At 41.0% G+C, this 25730-nt stretch overlaps 1 protein-coding gene across 1 annotated transcript in view; it reads right to left on the bottom strand.

Moving 5' to 3' along the window:
* Positions 1–424: 424 nt before the first annotated feature.
* Positions 425–25730, bottom strand: part of igf2bp1 (insulin-like growth factor 2 mRNA binding protein 1) — a 38449-nt gene continuing 13143 nt past the window's right edge. The window contains exons 3-15 of the mRNA XM_072369336.1: positions 11918–11966; positions 8839–8890; positions 7714–7777; positions 6235–6528; positions 5770–5904; positions 5567–5689; positions 3469–3604; positions 2335–2457; positions 2045–2161; positions 1799–1873; positions 1547–1678; positions 1304–1417; positions 425–1163 (exon numbers count right to left, since the gene is read on the bottom strand). Of these exons, the coding sequence (XP_072225437.1) occupies positions 1008–1163; positions 1304–1417; positions 1547–1678; positions 1799–1873; positions 2045–2161; positions 2335–2457; positions 3469–3604; positions 5567–5689; positions 5770–5904; positions 6235–6528; positions 7714–7777; positions 8839–8890; positions 11918–11966 (1570 nt within the window). The 3' untranslated portion in view covers positions 425–1007. The remainder of the gene's footprint in view (positions 1164–1303; positions 1418–1546; positions 1679–1798; positions 1874–2044; positions 2162–2334; positions 2458–3468; positions 3605–5566; positions 5690–5769; positions 5905–6234; positions 6529–7713; positions 7778–8838; positions 8891–11917; positions 11967–25730) is intronic.

Raw genomic sequence — 25730 nt, 5'->3', positions numbered from 1 at the left:
TAATGCTACACTTCATAGACAAGAGACTGGGAAATATTCAACGGACCCTTTTCATGAAAAAAAATGTAAAAAGCAAGGTGGTCAGACGCAGCAATTTTAAGATTTACATGAAGATGGTATATTTACAACCTCACATTTTCTTCTTTTTTAATCTACTCTCTCTGCTATTCAGAAAAGCTTTTAAAGAGCAGTGTTAACATCTGCGGCCCCTCTTCAGGACTCACATTGGCTTGGAGGTAAAGGGGGTGAGGCTCGCACCAGACCCTAGACCTGACCTCCTGAGCCTCTGCAGCAGTTTCCCTGCTTTCTCTCCCAGCTGCACCTCACTGCATTTTATCATTAATAGCTCTGAATAAAACATTTCTATACATACATCTTTATGTTTAAAAAAAACCACCCTTAAAATATAGGGCTGACTGCAGATGGTTGGAGAGGTCTGTAGAGGGTGACTAAGAAGGACAAATGGGCCACTGCTAGTGTATCTCTGAGAACACAGATCAGACAAGCCAAGCCTTTCCTCCTTGCAAGTGGACAGGTTGGTTTGGACATCCACAGCAATGCTCCATCCTTACATGGAGAATTTCAGACATGCTGTTGAAACCTTGAAATCAAGATCTGCAAAATCTGTTCCAGTCACCCTGGAGGATGAGCTGGCTGCAGCCATACCAAGGCACACTGGGAGGACACCACCCCTCACTCTCCGTCTATCCCTCCTTTCCTTCATCCTTCCATCCACACTCAGTCTCTCTTCAGGCCTGGCACCGGGTCTCTGTTTTCAAGTTCCGTTTTTCTTTAAATTCTTTTGCTTTCATTTGCTTCATATTTTCATTTTATTCATCCTCTTTTCTTATCTATCTTTCTCAGTGGCTAGCGGGTGTACTTCCTGTCTCTTTACATCTCTCCCTGTCTTTCGCTGGGTCCATGTGTCGCTCTTCTGTATTCGTCCGTCTCGCCGTCCGTGCATGTGTCCGTTGGTCTGTCAGGTGGGCCCACAGGTGCAGGGACCCTCACTTCCTGCGTGGCTGGTGGTCCTGAGTCAGTCCCTGTGTAGGGCTACCCATCTCTGTGAAACCCTGGGGGTGAGGGCCAGGGCTCATGGGTACTCCACCTTTCACAGGCTGTTTAACCTGGGTCAAGATATCTCGGATTTTCCTTTGAGCTAGCTGTGAAACAGAGCAGAGATCAGGAAAAATGTTTTCCTCCCTGCACACAGTAAAAGGAGCTGCAAAAACACATTTTCTGCATCTAAAGAAAGATATTGTCCTCAGAATTTGATGAGACAGAATGAATACTGAATGCGTACCTGGCTGGCATAGAAATGTCCATTGATCTTCACAATGACCTGGTCATTTTCATCAGGGGTCTGTTCTCTGGGCACCACCACCTCTGCTGCTGTCAGGTTCTGTAGCTCGTTCACCTGAAGGCATAAAACATGCAGTGATACTTCTATGATGTCTGATTCCCTCATTAATTGAATGATCAAGTCCTTCAGAGGCACACTGTACTGTCCTATGTGAGAAAGAGGTATGTGGCTCCTGTGACTTACCGTCTTCCCTCCTTTGCCAATGACCCTTCCCGCAGCAGCAGCAGCCATCTTGATGTGAGTCTCCAGTTTGACCTCTTCTTTTGGCCCAAAGAAGTTCTCCTCCTTCAGTTTACCATAAATTCTGCCCTGAGCCTGAGGGTGGAACAAAAAGATGCCAGTTGTTCTGAGCAGTAGACTGTCCCACCAGTCTGGGGACTTGGGGATAAAATGGGATAAATGTCAATCAGCTGCCAAAATCTTGTCAGTGTTTACTTTAAACTGAGCTTCAGGAGGTCCTGTCACAATCACCATCCTCATTTTAGAGTCTGGAGTTTCAGCTGGTGCAATCTGGAGGGGGCCAAAGATATCTTACTGAGTTTAAAAGTGCAAATTTGGGTTAAGAATCCATGAACTAGGTGAAATTCTCCACAGCAGTGACTACAAACAACACTAGCAGTTTAAAAAAAGGAACATAAAAGGTTTTTTGTCAGACCTGGTATATTTCCCAGTTTAACAAACCTTGATAGAGGCCCCAGCGAAGCGGCTCAGCTGCTTGATGTGCTGTCCTTTCTTTCCGATAATTGCCCCGACTGCCTGCGCTGGGATGTAAACATGGACAGTCTCCTGCTCTGGGGCCTAAGCATACACAAAGATTTTATTGATGAATTTCATCACAAAAACTTAAGATCTGTTTGGGAATATGAGCAAATTAAATGTACAGGAGAAAAGTCATTGGGCTTTAAACAACACGAGACAGTGTGTTAGGAAGAGAGCCATATTGAATTGGCTTTCAGGGAATGTTTTCTTACCCCAAAGCAGCCATAGGGGGTGCCACCAACTGCATTTCCAGGTGGGGGTGGGGGCATATTAGAGGAAGAGGGGAAGAGACCCAGAGCCCCCAGGTTTAGTCCAGGGATCAGGTGGGTCTGTTGCTGTAAAAAAGACCACAGCAGTGAGTTGCATTGTCATGCTGGACAGAAAATGAAGGTAAGCTCCAATCCCAGCACTGTTACTGGACATTAGTCCTTGTAGGAGTTCCTTGAAGCTCCTGGATCTTTATCAAAATCAGAACATTAAAAGTGAATGATGATGGAAATCTTGCTTGATGACTTCTTTTGTGTCACCTTTCTTTAAAATATTGTGGCCTACTTTTCTCGTTTAACAAAATTAAGCAAATCTGAACATTTCATGAGGGGGAAAGTGTCCAAATACTTTCCATGCAGAGTCATGTGACCCTCTGTTTACAGCATGACTTGGCCAGTTAATTAGACCACTCACATTTGTCCTAGTGCATATAAATGGGATGTGAATCTGCTTATTGAGCAATGCTGTGACTATGGACTGAGAAACCTTCCAGACATCCTGCTGCCTCTAACCTCCTCATGGTGCATGGAAGTTCAGCTGAATTCACTGCTCAGTCGCTGTCTTTAAGCTACTTTAACGGTGATTCTGTCAGATGAGGCTGTGGTTATAAAATCTGGATTTTATTAGAGCAGAGCGACAGTCTGGAAATGCTTTAATTGACACATACTCTGAATGGGCTGATTTTCAGTTCCAGACAAAAGAAACAGAAAAAGATGTGAAGGAGAGCAGCTTTAATGGGAACTCAGCTGCATTAATAAACGCTTTACTGTGTGTTAGAGCCCCTAGGCCAGTTTGAGTCTAACTATATACATGCAGGATTTTAAGTCAGACAAACATATTTTTACTTGCATTTTAAAGTCTTATTTTGCTTGGACAAAGACAATAATTCATTCTTTTTTATTTTCACATAAACATCTTAACTGCATCTTTGCAACAGGATGTCTCAGTAAGTGTTGTACAAAGACAGACAAATGTGTATTCCACATGAAACAGCATCAATAAGACATGGTTGCTACCTGGTGATATTAGGATTCATGTGTGTCATCGAGCATGTATGGCCATGTGTTAGGTGCACTTACATTCATAGCTGCAATGTCATTCTCGTAGGCCTCCCTGACTTTCTTCATGATCTCCACTTCAGCCTGACAGCAGGCTTCAATCGAGCCTTTGACTGTGATAGTTCTCTCAGGATTGTACAACGTCAGGTCCTGGAGACTGCAGATGTTACACCAAGAGTGCTTTGTTATACTTATGCCATACATATACTGAGTTCATTTAAAAAAAATCACCTTAGATCCATGGTGGCTCATCTGCTGTGAAGTGTCTTTGAGCATTAGAAAAACTAGTGTGTGTGTGTCTTGTTCCATACCAAATGACATAACCCTCTCAGCTTATATCGGGAATTTTCTTGAAAGAAAGAAATCTGGAAACTTCAGAGGACTTCGCCAACTCCTATAGCTTTACTCGAAATACGTTTTTAGCAAAGTCTAGACCTTAAGTTTAGTAATACTTTGAATCAAATCAAAAAAACTGAGCACAGGAGAGAACTTTGCACTGTATTTCTATGACACGAGAAAGATAATTAAGATTATGCATAGAAAAGCGTCCTCTTCATTAACAGTGATAAGGATAACACAGGATTATTATCTTTTTGACAGAAAAAAAAACATTAAAATGCTGAAGCTTGGCTGAAGAAGAATATTCATGGAGAGCTGTTGGGTCGGACTGCTTCAGACTTCCCAGGTCTATCAATGTCGCAGGTTTGGCATCAGAGGAGCCAACAATTAGACACTGTGTGCACAATTATTAGGCAAGTCATATTTCTGAGGATTATTTGTATTAAAGAACAACTACAGTGTTCTTGGTCAATCCAAAATGTTAATAAACCTCAAACATGAATAGTCAAGAAAGTAAAAGTGAGATTTTGGCTTTCTTAGGAGAATATCTATGTGTGCACAATTATTGGGCAAGTATTAGTGTGCAGAACTATTACGCACACACATTTTCCCATCTCACTTTCTTATTTTCATCTGTTTAAGTGAGAATTAGAAATTGTTCAAATAAACATTTCTAACCTTAAAAAAAGTAAAAAAGTGACCACCCTTCTTTTCAGTAACTGCGATAAGCCTTCCATTCATGCAGTTTGTTGACGAGCAACTTTCTGTGCAGCAGAACCACGGCCTCCCAGACACTGTGCAGAGAGGTGTACTGCTTTAGGAATGGCCCACAAGTTCTCTGTTTGGTTCAGGTCAGGTGAGGAAGGCAGCATGTCATTCAGCCTTTACTGGCTCGCTGCACAGTGGAGTACTCGGATGGATGTGATGGAGCATTGTCCTGCAGAAAAATCTTTATGCAGACTTCTTCCTGTATCACTGCTAGAAGAGACTCTCTTCTAAAAACTGGCAGTAGGTTTGGGAGTTGATTTTGAGTCCATTTTCAATCCAAAAAGGTCCAACGAACTCATCTTTAGTCATACCAGCCCATACCGGTACCCCACCTCCACCTTGCTGGCGTCTGACTCGAAGTCAGTCACGGGCCCATCCATCTGGTCCGTCCAGAGTCACTCTCATCAGCAGTCCATAAAACCTTTGAAAAAGCTGTCCTCTGATATTTCTTGGCCCAGTCTTGACGCCTCAGCTTACGTGTCTTGTTCAGTGGCGGTTGGGTTTCAGCCGTCCTTACCTTGGCCATGTCTCTGAACACCTTGTACTTCTGGGTTCTCCAGGCAGGTTGCAGTTATGGAATATGACCACACTGGAAGATAATAGGTTCCTGGCAGCTTCACGCTTGACTTTTTTCAGATCCTTGGCAGTTAATTTGTGTTTTTTTTCTCAATATGTTTCTTGCAACCCTGTTGACTATTACAACGAAACGTTTTATGGTTCTGTGATCACGCACCAATATCTTAACAATTTCAAGGGTGCTGCATCCCTCTGAGAGACTTTTTCTAATTTTTCACTTTTCAGAGCCAGTTAAATGTCTTTTTTGGACCATTTTGCCTGAGGAAGAGAAGCCGCCTCATAATCATGCACATCTGGATAGGGTGTTGACCTCCTTAGGCCACACCCTCCCTCATTAGAGAGATACGCACCACCTGCTATGGTGTGTGTGTGTGTGTGCGTGTGCGTGTGGGTGTGTGTGGGTGTGGGTGTGCGTGTGCGCGCGTGTGTGTCTTACGGGGAGATGGTAATCTTGGTGTCGGTGTCCTGCTCCACTTTTTTCAAGTTTCGTCCCTCCTTCCCGATAAGACGACCAACAAAGTTGTTGTGAGCCAGAATCTTCAGAGGAACCTCATCAGCACTGACAACCAAAAAACACACTGCCTATGTTAATGTAATGCAACATTAGTTTTACATACGGGTTCTTTGTCTGAAACCTACGTCTTCGTGTCTTTGGCCTCCTGGTGCATGATGTCCAGGATCATGCGGCAAGCTGCTGAGCAGCCCTCGGGTGTGGAGTGGATGCTGATGGGCTTCTCGGCAGCACCTGCATTCTCCTTGCGGTGAACATCAATCCTGCAGTGACAAAACACATTATCTTTAGTTCACCAAGTTTGTTAACGCCTGACCTCACTGCATCAGCATTCATACCAATATTTCAGTAGAGTGTAGGACACCACATCCATTTACTACTTAAATTACTATGATTATCAGCAATGAAAAATAAAACACAAATCTAAAAACATATATAGTTAGTTCACAATGAAGGTGCACTCTGAAGGTCCTTGCAAGGACCAGCATTGCAAGCTAACTCAGATTACAAATTCTGTTGCGGGTGGCATCCTGTCAGGCTACGAGCACATAATGTGTCCAAACTGATTAATCAGTATTTAAATCATCACCCACTTGCTCTGCGTCTGCTTGGTGATGTTGCGAATAGTGGCGCCCTCTTTGCCGATGATGGCTCCAACATACTGTGTGGGTACCAACAATCTGAGAGGGATGTCGGCATGAGGGGTTTTAGTGGGCATCCCAGAGCTGGGGGACCCACCACGGAGTCCACCACGGGGCCCGTAGCCAGGGCGCCGACCGTTATCAGGCCCCCGCTGGCCTCCCTCCGCCTCAGAAGTTTCATCAGGGATGTAAGAGACACGCAGGGCATTGTTCTCAAACTGGTATCCATTCAGTTTCTGGATGGCTCTGTGTTGGGTCACAGCAGCAGAATAGGGTCATAAACACCTTCCCAATAAACTCAGCTTATAGTGACACATGTGAATCTCTTAAAGCTACATTTTTCCAAAGGCCTGTGACACAACTGAAACATGATTTTTCATGTTTGTTGGCAGCCATTTTGCTGCCAACACCAAAGATAATCACTTCAATGACTTTATGTTCTGAAACTGGTTACATTTCCACTATCACTTCATGCAGTGGCATAGATGATGATAACACGGAGTATATCTAAATTTTTAATGTAATCTGTAACTGGGTATAGTTTCGAAGTACTTTAAATATGCTAATCAAAAAAATTATGCATTTCATTCTAACCCCTTGGAGTAGCAACAGAACAACACCAGCGTTTAAGATAATGTAGCTTGACACAGTCACTGAGCTGATGCAGTGCGACTATAGATACGGTGTTGTTGAGCTTCATTTCGTATGCGGGCATAGTACCATTTTCTTTTTAACGGATTCAAAACATCAGACAGTGACTCATCGTTATGAACCTGTTAAGGCTTTTTTTATTAGCCTAAAAACATTCAAGAATTACTCGTACCTAGAGGGGACTGAAAACTGTTAGAAATTTACTACAGTGCAGTTTGTAATGTTAGCCTTTCATCTGTCTAATCCTTTAAGATTAGATAGGGCCTCTTGTGGCAAATACATTCATGAATTTGCTTTACTAAAACTAAATGTATGCCTTGAACTTGTAAGCAATTATCTGCACAGACTAATAATGTTATTTTTGCTTCAAAAGGCAGCACTTCCTCTTTAATCAAGACTCAAATTTCAAGTGTATTTCTTATAAATGACCACTAGATGGCACACACACACACACCATACTAAAGTAGTAACAGCTCAGAATGTTAATAAATTACACTTTCAGTCATCTCCCATCCCATAATGGAACTTTGACTGTTGAAGTGTACATGTTCAGATAAATTATTCATTTCTTTTCTGGAATGACACAGATCTACAACAAGCAGCACAAGATCATGATTTGACAGTCACAAGTACAAACATATTTTTTTTATCTAAAGAAAATTACAAAGTGTCATGTATGTACCTAAATTTGTAAGTGATAATTAGAGCATGAGGAATAATAATTCTAAAAAAGTAGTAGAAGAAGACTGAGATAGATTAAGATGGCACATAGTAACTTACTGCCTTGCCTGTTCCCGGGATGCATATGTAACATTAACCACTGCAGTCTCACTATCTGTGTTGACTGAAAGAAAAAAGTAAGAATAAATAGATGTTGAGTTGTACACAGCTGGCATGGTATTACAGAGTCACATCTACAGCCTACAGTATAACTGACAGTGTTGTCATAAGCACATTGCATTCATCAGCACTTGGAACTTTGAGGAGATCAAAGCACACTTAATGCAGAGTGTGCATAAGCTCTGGCCTTTCACTGTCTTCCCTGAAAGTTTCTGCACAAATACCATGTATTCTGGCACAGATTCAATTCAAATCATATCTATCTAGGAGAAGAAAAGGACCATGTCAAGATTTCCAACTGAACTGCAATATGAGCAGTGTGAATCTGCTCAGTGAACAGTGAGATAATGGGAATGAACTCCATCACAAATATCATACAAAAAATGGATTTGCTAAACTTTGAAAACAAACTCAGCAGTTTTTTTCCTCAGCTAATAGCTAATTTCTTCAATATGTAAAATGATTGCTGTATTCATTTGTCAGTAATTGTCAGTGATATGGTTGATGGTAAATAATGGACCAATCTTTACGTTCTTTGAGCTTCTAAATAGTCAAAAACTGCTGGTTTACCCAAAGTGATATTAATAACAATATTAACCCTGAGGAAAGCGGTGACGGGCATTTTCAACAGCATTCTCATGTTAATCCACTCATTGAAAAAAGCTGGTAGATTAATGTGATTCTGAAAATCAGCCAGCTTTATTGGTATTTTTCACATAGCAAAAAATAATGTTCATCAAATCTGTCAGCCTTTCAGTGCGTAACCCTGGTGTACAGCCTGTAAAACAATGTGTGTTCAAGATGTTTTTAGGTGAGAAACATTCCCAGCATCTCCGTGAGTGAAAGGAAATCACAGTCATACATTCATGATCTCTTGAGCAGTTAGGCCCATCAGTCCCACTTTGACAAAGCATTAGCCACATCATAGGGCACAATTTAAAAGTAAAACATTACCTCTGAGCCATTGTAAATGTAGTTAATGCAGAAAATGGCACACATGGAAAAGACAACAAACATGAAATTAAAAAAAATAAAGGCTGGAGTGTACTTAGTGTGCAGCCTCACCTTGTTCACAGTTTTCAACGGTTCCACACTGTGCCAACAGGCCATCCAGAACCTGACAAACACACAGGCAAGAACACTGTCAGGTACAATGGGAACAGAATCATACACATATACAGAAATCAGGAAGTGTTTGTAGATACACTCATGTATAACTGGCATTAGTTTAGCATTTTATGAAGTCTTTTTATCACCTCTCTAGATTAATTTGGATTAGATTGAAACAATTATGAGGCCCAACAATCACAGCAAATGCACCAAGTCCGGCAGTGGGTATGCAGATAGATTTTAGCCTCCAGCATCTGTGATCATCAACACCTGAAAAGCACATGAACGCTCACAGCCCGAGCACATGAACGCTCACAGCCCGACCTCATGAACGCTCACAGCCCGAGCACATGAACACTCACAGCCCGACCTCATGAACGCTCATAGCCCGAGCACATGAACGCTCACAGCCCGAGCACATGAACGCTCACAGCCCGAGCACATGAACGCTCATAACCCGACCTCATGAACGCTCACAGCCCGAGCACATGAACGCTCACAGCCCGACCTCATGAATGCTCACAGCCCGAGCACATGAACGCTCACAGCCCGACCTCATGAACGCTCACAGCCCGACCTCATGAACGCTCACAGCCCGAGCACATGAACGCTCACAGACCCGACCTCATGAACGCTCACAGCCCGAGCACATGAACGCTCACAGACCCGACCTCATGAACGCTCACAGCCCGAGCACATGAACGCTCACAGCCCGACCTCATGAACGCTCACAGCCCGAGCACATGAACGCTCACAGCCCGAGCACATGAACGCTAACAGCCCGAGCACATGAACGCTCACAGCCCGACCACATGATTCAAACTTCATCAAATCATTTATTTTACTGCTTTTGTTATACATTTTAGATTTCCGACCATTTAATTGTGTGAAATCTCAGGTATATCAAGCTTAAAGCCATTTACATTTGACACTGATTACAATTTCATATTTTTACCTTTTGCAGAATGAATGATAAAAAGTGGAAGTAAAATGGTTCAAAGACAAACTGAAACTTGACATAATATCTCCTGCAAATATTTCCCATTCAAATCAGAACTAATTATTTCATTCTTGATCGTAGTGCAAGGGCTGCTTTCCCTGCTTAACCGAATAAAACCTTTCCTGTGTTTTGCTTTTGCGGAGAGACGTCGCCCCCATGTGGACACACAAATACACGCCCACTAACATGTGCTGCAAACACACATATCCAGCAGCTCCCACAGACTGCTTGCCAGAGATGGCAGGCCATGTGCACGCCGGCGCGGCAGATATATGCTCCATGCATGTGGGCTTTATTAATCCCCTGCACTCTGTCTTATTTGATGATTTAACAGATTAAAGTGGGGAAAATAGATTTAGCAAAATATGTCAGAAGAGAGAGAAAGAAAGATCTGCAATTCCAAAAGGCGGTTTTTGTTCTCCTCACTATCTGTTCTCAACATTACATCCTTCAAAATTTACATTTTGGAGGTATCAAAAGAAATAATCTCAGTTCTATTAGCAGTTCGTATCAAATCTAACGTTTACATACACCCACAATAAATTTAAAGCAATAAACCTTTTTTCTCCTATCCAAGATGTATGTTGTACAATCATTCTGGCTCAGAAAAAAAAACAGAGGACTGAAAGCCCATGTTAGTATGTGCATTATAAGCTTGTTTACATCTGTCTCTTGTAACGTACTAATCTGTGAGTGTGGTTTCGGTTTGAGCCATCAAAATGTTGTCACCTTCGTTTGTGATCGCTGCTCCATGAATCAGCACTGAGCTAAAGACATGACCCATAAAGTCAGCACCACTAACACATGCCTGAAGAGCTGCAAATATGAGTCCAGCCTGTGTGGCATGACAACTCCCAGCATCCACCTCAGGCTGTCCCAGTCAGTTAAGAGCATCAGGGCCCAGGTTGTATTGTATCTCTGCATCAATATTAATATTAAAATATTGCTAAACACTGCTCCACGTGGGGCCCAACTTGTTTCTTCCTTCCAGCACCTTTCAGCTTAATGCTTTGAGGGACAGAATATTGCTGTGTAACTTTGACCGTTAAAGACAAAGCTGTTGTGTTTTAGGATACTTTGAGGAGAACTCTGCTCTGTACATTCAAATGTAAGTCTTAAAAGAGAGCTTAATTACAGTTCCTATGACGAGTTCACGTGCACTCATCACAGACAGAAATGTCACAGCAACACTGGGCTCGTTCCTTTCTCTGGAGCAGAATGACTGTACAACATACATTTTCATTTGTTGCGGTCTTTATCTTTAATTTACATGATATCACGACTCCTGAAATTTAAATATATATTTTTAAAGAGTTGGTTTGACAAGACAGGCAGTAGCTCATCAACAACTGTTACACTGCAAACAATGTATGTAAATTAGGCAATCACAACCCTAAACTTCATAAACTTAACAAAAAATGTCTAAATTATTCACTGCTGGTCATAATGAAGCAGAAGTCCATCATTACACTTTCAGCCAGGTGCGCCAACATCAAGGTCATTGAAAACATACCGAGCACATTTAGCAAAGCCAGCTCAAAGTTTCGGATGATTCTGCAGTTGACTGCAAGTAAAGGGAATAACTTACTTTAACTCCCTTTTACTCACATCAGTGCCTACTTTAAGAAGGCAGTTAATAAATGCTGTGAGAAAAAAACCCAGCAAACGAATAATAGATTGTACAACTGGTTTCATTTGGACTTTTTCACCTGATTTTTTTTTGGGATCATGTGACTGAAATAAACTAGCTTTGATCCCAACGTACTGTTGAACCTGTAATACTCTTCACTAACTGCAGGCCACTGATCTCTATCACACATTCTGGCTAGGTATGAATGCAGGAAGGGTGCATCCATTTTATAGATATTGCAAATCTTTATCATATGTATATGAAGCATACATATGTTTTAGCAAATAATTTCACAGAAGAGAAATGAGGAAAAAAAGATGTGGTTGGTCATAATGTGATTGAGTCCAGACCAACTGTATATATACGATTACAGCAAGAAAATAATCAAGGTAATAGGAACTAACCTCCCACTGCAAGTGAGGTGGAATGTTTCTGATCTGCAATTTCCTAGTCCTGTGGGCAGAAGAACACAGAAAAATTAGCAAATTAGAAATTAATCGGCAAACAGAAAGAAGAATAACCTTAGTCATTTTAGAAAAGGTAGAGATATAATCTGTTGGAAGTTATAAATTCTGTTTGAACACAAAATCAAAGCAGTGTTCTAACTACCATCTATAAGACTGGAAAGGCTACAGACACACTGAACACTTCTTTTACAAGCACATTTCACTTGTTGTCACCATAACAACAACCTCATTAATACTGCCAAAAACAGTTATACACTCTTAAAGGACTTTGAATCCCTCTGTTGTTGAAATAAACACATTTGCAATGCCTCAATAAGTTGTTGGACCACCTTTAACTCTGACTTCAGTGCACATTGACCTTGTTGCATTAATTCTTCCTCAAGATTTTGTATTGATGCTGGGAGTTGGACCACTGCATTGTCATCTCCAGAGCACCCTAAAGCCTGTCAGTGGAGTTAAAAGTCTGGACTCTGTGGTGTCCAATCCATGTCTCACACTTTCTGAACCACTGTCACAGTTTGAGCCCGATGAATCCTGACACTGTCATCTTGGAGTATGTCCGTGCCACCAGGGAAGAAAAAAATCTATTAATGGAAGAACCCGTTCATTTAGTAGAATCATGTAGTTAGCTGACCTCACTTTAGCACATAACAGTGATGAAACTCGACCTAACCAGCCCAGAACATTTCCTTATTTAATTCCAGGTGGAGACTCTTTTTTGGCCAGGCAGTGTACATAACTTGTAAAATATATTGTGGCCAACAGTTGATGTCCAACATGTCGTTTCACACAGTATGTTGGTAACCCTAACTCCAGCCCTGGACACTGGCATACTGTGTCAGAGCATTCTTACTCCTCTTGAACTACTAATAATCACTTTATTTCTCCCTATAATTTACACATCTTGCATAGTTAACTCTATCGCACACTTGTTCCATTTTAACACCCACTTCTACAGATCTTTAGTCTTTATTTTTCTCTTTTTAGCGGTGTGTCTGGTTCTCTAGCTTAGCATGGCTACCAGTTCTCTTCCTCCATCTCCTGCTTTCACCTGAGGACAAAACCCTGGTAATTGGCAGCTCTATAGCCAGAAACGTGGCATTAGAGACACCAGCGACCATAGTCAAATGTATTCCAGGGGCCAGAGCGGGCTACATAGAATCCTATTTAAAACTGCTGGCTAAGGATAAACGTAAATACGGTAAAATTGTTATTCACGTCGGCGGTAATGACACCCGGTTACGCCAATCGGAGGTCACTAAAATTAATGTTGCATCGGTGTGTAATTTTGCCAAAACAATGTTGGACTCCGTAGTTTTCTCTGGACCCCTGCAAAATCTGACCAGTGATGACATGTTTAGCCGCATGTCCTCATTCAATCGCTGGTTGTCTGGATGGTGTCCAGCAAACAGCGTAATAATAATTGGCAATCTTTCTGGAGAAACCCTGGTCTGATGAGGAGAGACGGCATCCATCCCACTTTGGAAGGAGCGGCTCTCATTTCTAGAAATATGGACGAATTTATTAGTCATCCAAAAACATGACCACCCAGGGTTGAGACCAGGATGCAGAGTTGTAGTCTTACACACTTCTCTGCGGCTTCCCACCGGATGCTAAATATATTTATCAAAGAATCTATCAGAGAATGGTGTAAGAAATTTTAAAGAAATAATTCCATTATTATTTTTATAATCATCCATTATTATAGGACGGCTTCCTAAACTTTACTCCAGTAGAACTTGACTCTCTTGTTGACAGCACTATAGTTTCAATGCATACAACACTGGACAATGTTGCCCCTCTGAGCTAATAACAGCAATAGTCTCTTCTAAACCATCAACTTGTATTTGATGGTTTGGGCTATGGATGAGCTATAACCCCTGAAACCACACAAACACACAGCCACACACCCCTACCAGCATGGAGAACTGCAGAGCAACGCGTACCCTCGACGCAGAACTTCGAATGTTCAATGAAGACGTCACGTCGACATCGTCGACGTTCTGGAAGAGTATAAATCTAGCTTTAAAGATCTCATAGTTGGATATTTCCCCAACAGAGCACTTTGATCTCAGGCTGCAGGTTTACTTGTGGTTCCCAGAGTTTCTAAAAGTAGAATGGGAGGCGGAGCCTTCAGTTATCAGGCCCCTCTCTGTGGAACCAGCTGCCAGTTTGGCTTCAGGAAGCAGACACCCTCTCTACCTTTAAGATCAGGCTGAAACTTTTGTTTCTGATAAAGATATAGTTAGGGATGGCTCAGGTGATCCTGAAACATCCCATAGTTCTGCTGCTATAGGCTTAGACTGCTGGGGGACCTCTTATGTCACACCTTTCCTCACTTTGCTCTCTCTCTCTTATTTTGAAATGAATGAATTGGCTTCCATTGGATTATGATTAGAATGAATTGGAACTCCAGTTGGCTTGAATTGGACTATATTATTTAAGTGCCTTGAGATGACATTTGTTGTAACTTGGCGCTATATAAATAAAACTGAATTGAATTGAATTCATTTAAGATGATGACTTCTAATAATTTTTGTTTTCATTGTTTAAATGTAGCTAAAAACAACATTTTCAAAGTGCATTATGTGTATTAAATGCAAAATTACCTGATATTAATACTTATTTGGAAAAATAAAATATGTATTTAACAAAGGGCTTCGTTGGAAATTCTAAGGTCTGATCATCTTCCTGTAGGTAAAATACATCTTAAACTGAAAAAGCTAACAGACTGGTGACAGAACATATGTGCAATGTGAAGCACGTTGTTTCGTTGTCCATCTGCCCGACCATCCATCTTCTTTTCCCGCCCATGCTTAAGCGGTTGCCATGGTTTCAACCAATGGGCTAAACGGGGGATAAGCAGGTGGCGATGGTTGGGGTCAAATAAGTTTCCTGATGGAGATTTGATGGGGGTGGGGTTGGTTGTAAGTGAGTGTTTTTTGGAGGGAGGGTTGGTGGTTTACAAAGGCATTGGAGACGATAATGAGTAGGTGATACATGGATTTGGGTACATCAGAGGGCATGAAGGTTTTAATGTCTATGGAGGTAGTTACTCATGCGGAGGTGTTTATGTGCATTTTCAGGTGAGCTGGATGGTGGAGTTAGTAATACAGCAGAGGGTCAAGCACTGACCAAAGAGCTTTTTTTGTGTTTTTATTTTCAGGATGGAGGCTTTCAGGTATTCGCCAAGCACAAAAAACTATTCATCTATGCTGCAGCGTCCTGGGGGTTTGGGTGGCGTTTAGCATTGTTGGGGGAGAATTGGCGAGAGGGGGTTGTTTAAAGCTTCTGATGTTCATTTGGGTGTGGTCAGTGATTGTTAAACATGGTAATGAGTGCTAAAGATGGCACATGGTCTTGTTTTGTATTTCTACATTTAATTTGTTTCGTGCATTCCACTGGGAACCACAGCTGAATATATACTTACTCTCAATCAAGCAATTTCATTATTGTTTGTAACGTTCATATTCTTTTCAATATGCAAACCTCCTCTTAGGACTGAATTTTACTCAAGTGTATTTTATTTGTTAAGATGTTATTTTTCAGAGATTTGAAACTTGGTCACTGAAACTTGATTCACACATAAAATAAAGTTTTTTTTTTATCCGGTCAGACTCTGACAAGCAGTTCAGAATTTGGAGTAACATTATCACCTCACAGCCAGTGCTTTAACTACGTTTACACTTGGTTTTTAGTAACAACATTCCAAAAAACTTCAATGGTCGTCACTTTCTGTGTTGTGGACACAAAGAAAAAAGGGCTACCTCTTCCAACACTGACAGGAACAGTTAAAAAGCTGTTGCAGCCACACTGAGTGTGTGTGTTACAACATACAGTTGAAATTAACTGAGGTTTTTTCCATTTCCATTGGTTGAAAAGCAGAATGGTCAGAAGCTAAACAAAAAACTGAAGTTGTTAAGGACAAAGAACCGGGGAGAAAGAAGATAATACAGAGAATGCTTAGAAAATGAAAGGAGCGTGGTTTTCAAGGGAGGTAGAGGAGAGTATAAGGCCTTGGTTTAGGAAGGGGTTAAAGGTCAGGGGTCAACTCTTCAGAGCAGAGAAAGGAAGCCCCTGGACTGCACCAAGGCAATATGCAAATCGAGTCAGTATGCAGCCTTTTAATGCTTTGAACATACTTCCACAACCTCTCTGCTTTGGAGCTTCACCAGCCCATGTCTATATGTTGAGAGCAGCCTCAGAAATCTATTGGGCAGATTAAGCTGTGACATATCTACATGCAGAAGCATGGTTTTTACACTGGTCAAAAAACCCATAAACACCCACAAACATCTGGCTTTTGAGTGCAATGTCAAAGTGTTTAATCAGCAGCAGGGGTGTAAAACTACCAGAACAAACCTGTGGATGTGCACCTTATAGAATAGAATAGAAAAATACTTTATTAAAAAAAAAAATCAAAATATGCGTTAAGGAGAATTTTATATTGAGAGTGAAACACTGAGTTTGAAACAGATACGTACAGGACTGGACTGGAGTTGGAACGTAGGCTGACACAACAGTTTCTCCTAAAGTTCAGTGTGCACACAAGGAAAATCACAGCAGGACACTTTCTCTTTACAGTTTCTCTTTACAACATGTTATTTCGCTATAATATTTTTTAATCACATAACCATACATAGACCACCGTGTCCAACAAAACAGTGGTGGGTGGGGGCAGTTGGAATAAGGATTTATGGTCAAACTAAAAGCAGAAGATTCAGTTTGGACACTTTTATCTTGTTCAATTATCTTAGATATTGAAAAAAATAGTCAGTGCTGCAGTTGATTATCACTGATCAAACCAAAGCAGAGAAAGTTTTAAAAGCTTTCTTATTCGTTTTTTTTTTAATACCACAAGATATTCCTCTGAGCAGATGATCATATGTAATATTATCCCATCACACTTGCAAATCAGGCAATGTGTAGGCCTTCTCACATATGCCTCTAAAGCCAGGACTGGTGTGCCTTTGTTGTGCATCATCATCATCATGTGTGAAAGTGAAAATGCAGTGTGGGGCTTGTTGTTTGATCCACTGCTAATGGACCCAGACCCAGGTAAGCTTGTCAAAAGATACCACGAAACAGAACAGAATCTCCACATAGATAAACATGATGTGATTTATCAAATGTTTAGTGCACTTGTACGGGATGTGGCCATCAAGTGGCCATCTGATAGGACCATTACAACCACATAAACTATTACATTTAATGTGATTCAATGTAATAGTTTATCCTTAAACCACAGTACTGTGCTGTTCTTAGGTTAAACAGGAAAAAACATCCTTTAATAAACCAGACTGTGTTTTATAGAAGCAAAAAGCAATGTTCACTGGACTGACTTTTTTTTTTTCAAATTGGTGCTCCCTTACCACAGATTACCGTCATTACTCATGCAAAAACCCATCAGAACCCAAAATCTTATAGAATAGAGAATAGTTCTACATCTGTCTTTAACGGTTTCTGAAGAAAAGACACAACACAATGGGAATTTTACATAGGGTGGGCAACATGTTGAAAACAGAGAGGAATTCATTATGGGGGTGCAACATTAGGCAATGGGTCAGAGTTCAGGCTCTGTTCTCCACCGTGACAGCCTGCTGCTGGGGTAAACCTCCCTTTCAGAATAAGGAGGGTCTTCATTTTGAGAAGATGAAACGGATAGGCCCACAGGCTTTTTATTTAGCAGGAAAAGCCTTTTTCACTTGAAATTAATACTATAGAGCGTCATTGTGCATGGTTAATTCAATTTCAATCCGTTTGAGGTAAAAGAAAAAAGAAAAAAAAACGTCGTTAAGGGCGGACACTGCGGTTCAGAACATTCGCAGATATCACAGTGGAACAAGGGAAGCGGGTTCTGTTGACATGCCTGCTTCGTGGTTTCATCGTTTGCTTCTTAAGTCGTTCCTTTAAAGTGGAAATTATTTAGCAGTGTGAGATGCCCTCAACACCTTGAGCAGCTCCTCTCTGAGCCGTGGCACAGCACCCTCCCCTCCCCCACCGACCGCCATGTTGTGCTCGTGCAGCACGGACGGACATGGGCGGGAAGACAGCAGGCCTCAGACAAGGTTCTTGGAAATGGCTCCAAGGCTGTGGGCTTAGTTTTGAAAGCCGCATGGAACAAGTGTGATAAGGACAACGTCCTATGTGCAACACGGCTTTCAGTAGGCAGTTCGGAGATAAAGAAAATATAAAATTAATTAGCAGCGATACAGTAATATCCGCTCCAGAGATTGCAGGCCTGTGGAAGTAAACGAGGTTATCTAAAGCCTAATTTCATTGGATTTTAGCTTCATATTCTTGCTTCCCATTCATTTCAAGGCATCCGCGTGTAACTGGCCTCCGACAAACGTGCACGGGGGGCTGGATATCTGACTCCACCGCCTCACGGAGAGAAGATGGTTATCAGAGCGTTTTTGAGGTCCGTTTAATGACTTCATGGTTCTATGTAACGCCATCTCTCCCCTGTCTTTGTCTCCCTTGCGCGTACACAGAACGTGCACGTGAGAGCCAGTAAGCGGCCATGTTACATAGACAACGCCCATTTACTACAACGAGTGAGCAGTCACGTGACAGAGCACATACCGGGCGAGAGGAGAAGCTTGGCCCCTCCACCGGTGGATCCTGCGGCTCTGCTGTTACTACAGTCGTCACCTCTCCATCCGGGGCCTTCAACAGTTTGGCGCGCGCCTCAGCAAACATGGATATGTAGATGCTACACGTTCATTTGTACAGAATACCGATCGTAGTGTTCTGTACACACAACACGAGAGTAAAATACACCTTCCACACGCACGTGCTCAGATGCGCGTTTCACCTTCAGTCTCCACACAATGCCACCATTCCAAATTGTGTCACTCTAATTAATGAATGGGATGAGCTGCTGAAAATACATATTAGAACAGCATCAACTGCACTATCATAAAGACGTTCTCCCCAGCGCGCGCTGCCCAAGTGGGGGTGGATAGCACAGTAGCGTGGGCTCGCCCCTCCATTCCATTCATAAAGCCGGTCCGAACTACGGCAAGAGAGGAGGTGGTCCCACAGCACCCACGGGACGGGAACAGAGGGGGTGTTTGTTGATGATGACAGAACAGAGTCGGGTCTGCTTGCTTTTATTAGATGACAGCATCGATTTAAAACGCTACACAAACAGGGACACAGGAGGGTCTTTCAGAACTCTGAGAACACCCAGAGCTAGGTGACAGCTTCCAGTGAACATCAAAACTGATTACCAACCAACTTAAATGCACATGGTCGCTGGAAATGTGAATTATTTCAACATATTCTGTTCTCCAGCTTGATGGACTGTGGGCTTCGTGACAGGAAACTGGTGGAGAAAATATATTTCAAGACATTCAGTTAGTCGGATCCAATCATTTTAAGGCATTTCCCTTTGATGAAATCCTGACTGAGGCAACACGCTGAAGGTGTAACGGAACAGAATCCTCCTGAGACCATCACATTTCAAAAATATAGAAATGATCTGGATCTCTTTTGATAGATTCAAGTGAGTGCTCGTTAAGAAACTGATCAATTCTATTTCTAAGATAACCTGCGAAAATTCAACAGATGTGTTAAATTACCAAGGAGGGGGAAGGTTGTTATCTGACGTTAATAACACTGCCATCTCTACACAAACTTTTTCAAATCTCATTCACAAAACGTTTCTTATTCACTTGATGTCTGATCACTAAGACTGAAGATGAAGGATCAAAACTACTGCGCCTGTCCACTTTTAATTTATTTCATGTGGTCAAATGTAAACTGAAGATTTGCCAGAATTCTGAAGTCATTTCAGAGTATTCATAACTGGTGCTTATAGCTAAAGATTTGATTAAAGAAAAAAGTCTAATCAAACACATTTTATTGAGAAATTTGTACAGATAAACACAACCTCAATCATTACATTACAGACCACCGAATCGTGTTGAAACTGGCTTTAGATTTTTTCTACTATCAAGTCAAACATTCAGATCTAAAAGTACTAAAGGACAAGTCATCTAAGAAGCCTGAGAACTATAATCTGCATCCGAGTCAAGTCAGAGAGAACTTTCAGAATCCTAAATGACTCATCCCAGGAATAGATTGTGCAGTGTTTTAATTTTAACTGTTTTAATATTTTACCTGTTTTTACTAATCTTTATTATAAATTGACAGTTTATTTTGAGAGCTTAATTACATCTTTTAATCAATCCCTTAAGAAATGTAACACAAAATTCTGTGTATGTGCAAACATATTTAGTAATAAAGAACTTCAGATTCTGAATCTGCTGGTTGGAAAATACTTCAGAACAAACTTCTGTTGATTAATCATCCAAAATTGAAAGCATAAGCACCTAAGAGTCAAAAGACATCTGCCATTTGCTCCTTACATTTCTTTATAGACAACACCATCTTCTAGTGCTGAATCAAACCCCCCCCCCCCAAAAGACAAAAAGCATGCTTTCTAACAGTTCTGAGGGAAGTTAACTCCAGTGGATGGGGGTCCTGCCTCTCCTCAAAAACAAAATGGGGGAGAAGGAGGAAGATAGAAAGCAAGGAGGGGTTTCATGCTTTGTTTAAACCAGAGTGTGTGTGTCTGTGAGACACAGAGCGTGGGAGGTGTGTGAGTGGCAGTGACGTCAGTCCCTCTTTACTATGAATCAGTGAAAAACAGGGTGGGATCAACGGCAGCCTATGAAAAGGATGCAAGGAGAGGGGCCCGTCTCCTCTCCACACATTTCCAGCCACTCAGGCTGCCTCACTTCCTTGGACAGAAATGCAGCTGAACAGCAGAGGGCCAGCTGAGTCCCTATTTCTCCCTGCTCAGCCATCCAAGTAACTGCGGTATTAAATGCTACATTTTAAAGAACGAAAAAATAATGCTCAAGACATTTTAACTCTAACGAAGGTTTTCAGTGGATTTAGCTGAGCAAGCAACAGCAAAATAAGACATATCCATCTAAATCCTAGTATCTACTACCTCTGTACATCTACTGCTATTTGTGCAGTTAGAATAAAAATACAGAGTGTAGCCAAAAATGTAGGAAAAAAATATATGTAGAAAAAATTATTGTTTTTTGCAGCTTATCTAAACTGTACACCTGTTAAATTTTCATTTTCTTTACAGAAAAAACATCTCATTAGTACTACGCTTTAGTTTAAAATCTTTTTAATTTACCTCCCACATAAATTTGTAGAAAAAAATCAGAATCAAAACTCCACAGGTTTTAAATCTATGAATAACTTAAATTACTCTACAAACTGAGTGCAAACCTCATTTTGTTAGCATGCACTGCAGACTTTTTCCACATGGCACTTGCTCATGGATGCAGGTGGTAAACTGAGATTTTATGTGAGCTCAGAAGAAAAAACGTATCACCATTAGCAAATCAATGAGAAAACTAAAACTTGAAAATCCCAAAAAGCGACTGGAGGTTTGTTCAAAAGGTTTAAATTAAACTGCAACCCTACACAGTTGATACAAAAGTGACTTAGAAAGAAGTCAGATAATTCTGCATCACTTACCTGAATGAATAAATAGTTTGTAAAAATACAAACTCACACTGTTGCCATCATTTGGAGACTGACACACAAACACTTGGTATTAAAAGCGTTACCAGAAATCAACACTTAATTATTCCATTTTACCACATAATTATTAATCATTAATCTTTAAAAATCCAGCTTGACAGAAGCAAATATTTGAAAGTTAATAAATCAAAAAATGCATTGCAGTTTTCTTCTTAATTAACTTTGATTCAGAGGAGAAGAAGCTTTGTTAAATCAAATTTTTCCCCACAACACGTGAAAATTTCTAGATCAAATTCTCTCAATTTAGTCAAAAGCAAAAAACGGCTCCGTTTTTTTTTCTACCACCAACGGCATGGAAAAGCAGAAGCACCATTTTCAACAGACTGGGTGTTCGTCTGAACACTGCCAGCACACATCTGTGCACATCAGCCGGGACTAAACCACTGAACACCGCAGGTTGTCACAAAGTAAAAATGTGTTTGTCTCATCCAAAAGCAACTACTACAGCGCCTTCCTCCACACACACACACACACACACACCTCCACACCACGTGAGCCGGTGCACTGGATGTGATACGGCACACCCCCAACTTGCACACGCCCACTTTGAAGAAAGAGGGAGGCATGACATACTTTCTCACTGGGGGGAGGGGCTCCTCTCACTCACTCTCTCCCTCTGCAGCTTACATATGTCTGCCTGCGAGTGTGCATGAGTGTGTAAGCATGCATGTTTCTGAAGCACATGCCTGTGTGGCAAACATGTGACCAGCAGGCACAGCCTCCATTTTAACTATTTGAAAATCCCACTGCGAGGACGCAAAGAAGAGGAGTCACGGGGGAAATGTTCATTCAGCTCCTTGATTAACAAACAAATGAGAATCTCAGATTCACACTTAGTCCTGGCTTCTGCAGACATGGACATGTGTAGCCTGCGCCTCTTTATCAAACCAGTGGACAAAAAGCTCTGCATCATTCTCAGCCAGATACAACTCATAGCCGTACATGCCGTATCCCCTTACTTTAGACCCGTCAGGAGGAGAGTCTGATCAAAGTACACAATTAGTCAGGAAAACATACCCAAAAGGGGGTTCGACTGGAAAAGTGCTGTCTTTGAGCTTAGCCATTTAATAGAAATGCATTGGCTTTTAGTTTGGTTCAAACTCACTGGAAATTAGTCAGCTACATATAAAATCACAATTTATTTCACACAATTTCCAAAAATCCTATCTAAAGTGTAAAATGTTTTTTTTTTTTTTAATCTACCTGTTCATACAGTGCTGATCAGTTTTATTAACTGCTGATCAAAGCCAGGGGAAAAGGACACGACTGTTTTCTATCAGCCGTCATCTTTCAGGCAGACATACTGCTGCTGTCGTCTCCTTCATAAACCTGGCTACACAAGTTCCAAACTGCAGCCAACTGAACACACCTTCCTCAACTTAAACTGTCATTTTTACGGAGTAGAATATACAGACATGTATGTACAGAAGTATTCATGCTGTGGCCAAAAAAATAAAATACATTTTTTCCACACAGTTAATCTGTTGCACATCACAACCATAAAAATAAAAGTAATTTAAGCTCTCAAAGAATAGTCTCAAACACAAAACTGAAATGAAGCAGGGATGCTGGAAAGTCAAACATGTAAATACAGATACACTTCTCACAGTAGGTGCATTAATCTGAGAGCTGCATGGCAGATGTATGATACAAGTGTTCATACGGTTTTTTATTTCCAGCAGCTCCAGATCAAAACGGCCTCGGATTCTTTGTATGTGTGGCTGTATCCAGTCAAAGAAAATCATTGTTATGTGAACAGCAGTGTAGGAGCTCTCCAACTTTACAATCTTTTACAGTAAATAAATGTTGCCTTTTTATAACAGCGGTCAGCCATATCTAACCTGCTGCCCATGACAACGTCCTGTTGATGCATTTGTTTGAATAATATCGTTTCCTTTTCAGCGTAATTAAGGACATGACGACCGATATTGGTGCAGCTCCTGTTATTTGATCGGTATTTTGAGGTCCTCTGTATTCTCAGCTTTTGTTCAAAACAGTGACAATTCTTCTACATATCCGTTATTGAGATGTCTAAAGGTGTTTAATATTCAGACAAAATCAGATAAAAATGTTGCGCAGCTCTTCCTTTTACAAAACAACATGAGCAGTGAGAGCGCGCCTGTTCACCGACTGATCAAACGAAAGCAGGCTGGAACCCTTTCTGAACGCAAGCGAGAGTCGCGGCCCATAAGTGCTCTGTCAATTAGCCATTTTTTCCCCATTCAAAATATGCAACAAATAAAAGCTTCTTTTGTGGAGAAACTGATTCTCAACACTTCTACAAAGACTGAGACCATAGGAGGATAGACCATAAACAATTATCTGCAGGTAGGCTGGCAGTTTACACACAGCATGCAGGAGAAGAAGAAGCAAGGAACAACAGATGTCTATGGTTCTATAGCACACAGCAGCTACAGAAACTCCTCCCACCAAACCGGAGCCCAGCCAATGAGAAGCATGCGTGCCCCATAGGTTCCTTAATCTTCAATTTCTTTTACTTCACTGCTGAAAAAATGTCAAGAATTCAGCTCTCTGCCTGCCTGCTTCTCTCACTCACACACACCTCTTTAGAGTTGTATAGACGCATTAATAAAAAAATCTTCTGCAATATGTGAAATTAGTTTTTATCTTAGAAGACTCATTAAAAGAGTAATAAATAATTAATAATTGTTCGTAAGGGTAGCATGGGATTTGATGATGCTAAATCAATGTTTTTTTGCTGGTTCACTGTAGCTACTCTATTTTATTTCATAGATTAAGTACAGCTTTATCCTTTTTGTCTCATGCTTTATATGCTGTTCTTGGAGGACAGAGGTGGAAGTGGAGGAGCTGGAGGAAAATGTCTGCTATCAGTTTAGCTTTACATCCATGAACACACAGCAAGGCCCGATGAAAAGAAACATCCAGTGCATTTGATGGGAGTTCAAATGCACTATATTCATATAAAATATATATTAAATCTATATTCACAAAATTGAAGTTAAAGAAAACTTTCATAGGAAGTTTTTTTTTCACTTCTTATAAGGCTTTACTAGCTTTGAATGATGCTATTTCCTGCTATTCTTCCTTAATCTGCATCTCTACGCAAACTTTCAGTCTGAAAACTTACACAAGCCGAAAAATAACTACTTTTTGCATCGTTCATCTCTGTTCATAAATAATACAATATAATCACGCCTCATCTTTACAGGCCTTTTTAATGTCACATTACAAAGTGCTTTTCAGATAAAACAGGTACTAAAATAAAGAACAAGCTATTAAAACATTGGAGAATAACAATAGAAACTAAATGTAGTGTAGTCCAGTTTGTACAGGGATGGTACCGCTTGCCTTTTTCGTTTTGGTGTCATGTCTCCACAGGGGAGGTTTGTGAGCACCTGGGGGGCAGGACACAACTCTCAACTGTTTGCCAGGGTCCAGCTCCTAAACACAAACTTTACCAATAGTGTGAAAGTGATGGAAATGGTTTAAAATTCCAAGGGACTCACAGCCTGTTGCCAAGCGCAGAAGAAGATTGTGGAACCAAGCCAGTACAAGAGTGGACTGAGGTCCCACAAGGCAGCAAAGTCTCTATACTGGGCCTCAAAACATAAAACTGTGTCATAAGCTCTTTTAAAGCTACACAGGGAACATGAATATAAGCATGAGGATTCCCCTCCATGCAGATTTGTCTTTTTTTTTTTTTTTTTTTAATAGGTAAAAACATGATATCAATGATATTTTTCTATATTAGGCTTAGAAGTATGACAGCAGCCCACTCTGCAACAGTAGCTGGCTGATTCCATTGTTAGAAATTTCACTTTACTCCCACTCTAAGTGACAGTAAAATGATCTTGAATCAGAAACTGAGATCACTCTTCCTGACAATGATGGTTAAAGTTGTTCAGTACAGCAGGTGTGATTTCTGTTAAATACGGCATCAGCTTTAGAAATAAAGATTGGTTGATTGAAACCTGGCATCATTACAGAGAGACTGCTGAAAGTCACTTCACCACCATGCTGCAGATCCTGCAGCAACACAACCAACACTCTGACCACTCAGAAATATTTTACACAAGTCTTTTACGATGCCGTACACGTCACATTACTGAGGCAACAAGAATTTACAGTCAATAATGTACATTCATCTAATGCTGCGACTGCCCACAGGGATGCGCACATTCATCTGTTTGCT

The sequence above is a fragment of the Leuresthes tenuis genome, unplaced genomic scaffold (genome assembly GCF_036924035.1).
Source record: "Leuresthes tenuis unplaced genomic scaffold, fLeuTen1.0.hap1 SCAF_17, whole genome shotgun sequence".
NCBI classification, from domain to species: Eukaryota; Metazoa; Chordata; class Actinopteri; order Atheriniformes; family Atherinopsidae; genus Leuresthes; species Leuresthes tenuis.
Note: the sequence above shows the minus strand (reverse complement) of the source record. Positions and strands in the feature narration are given on the sequence as shown.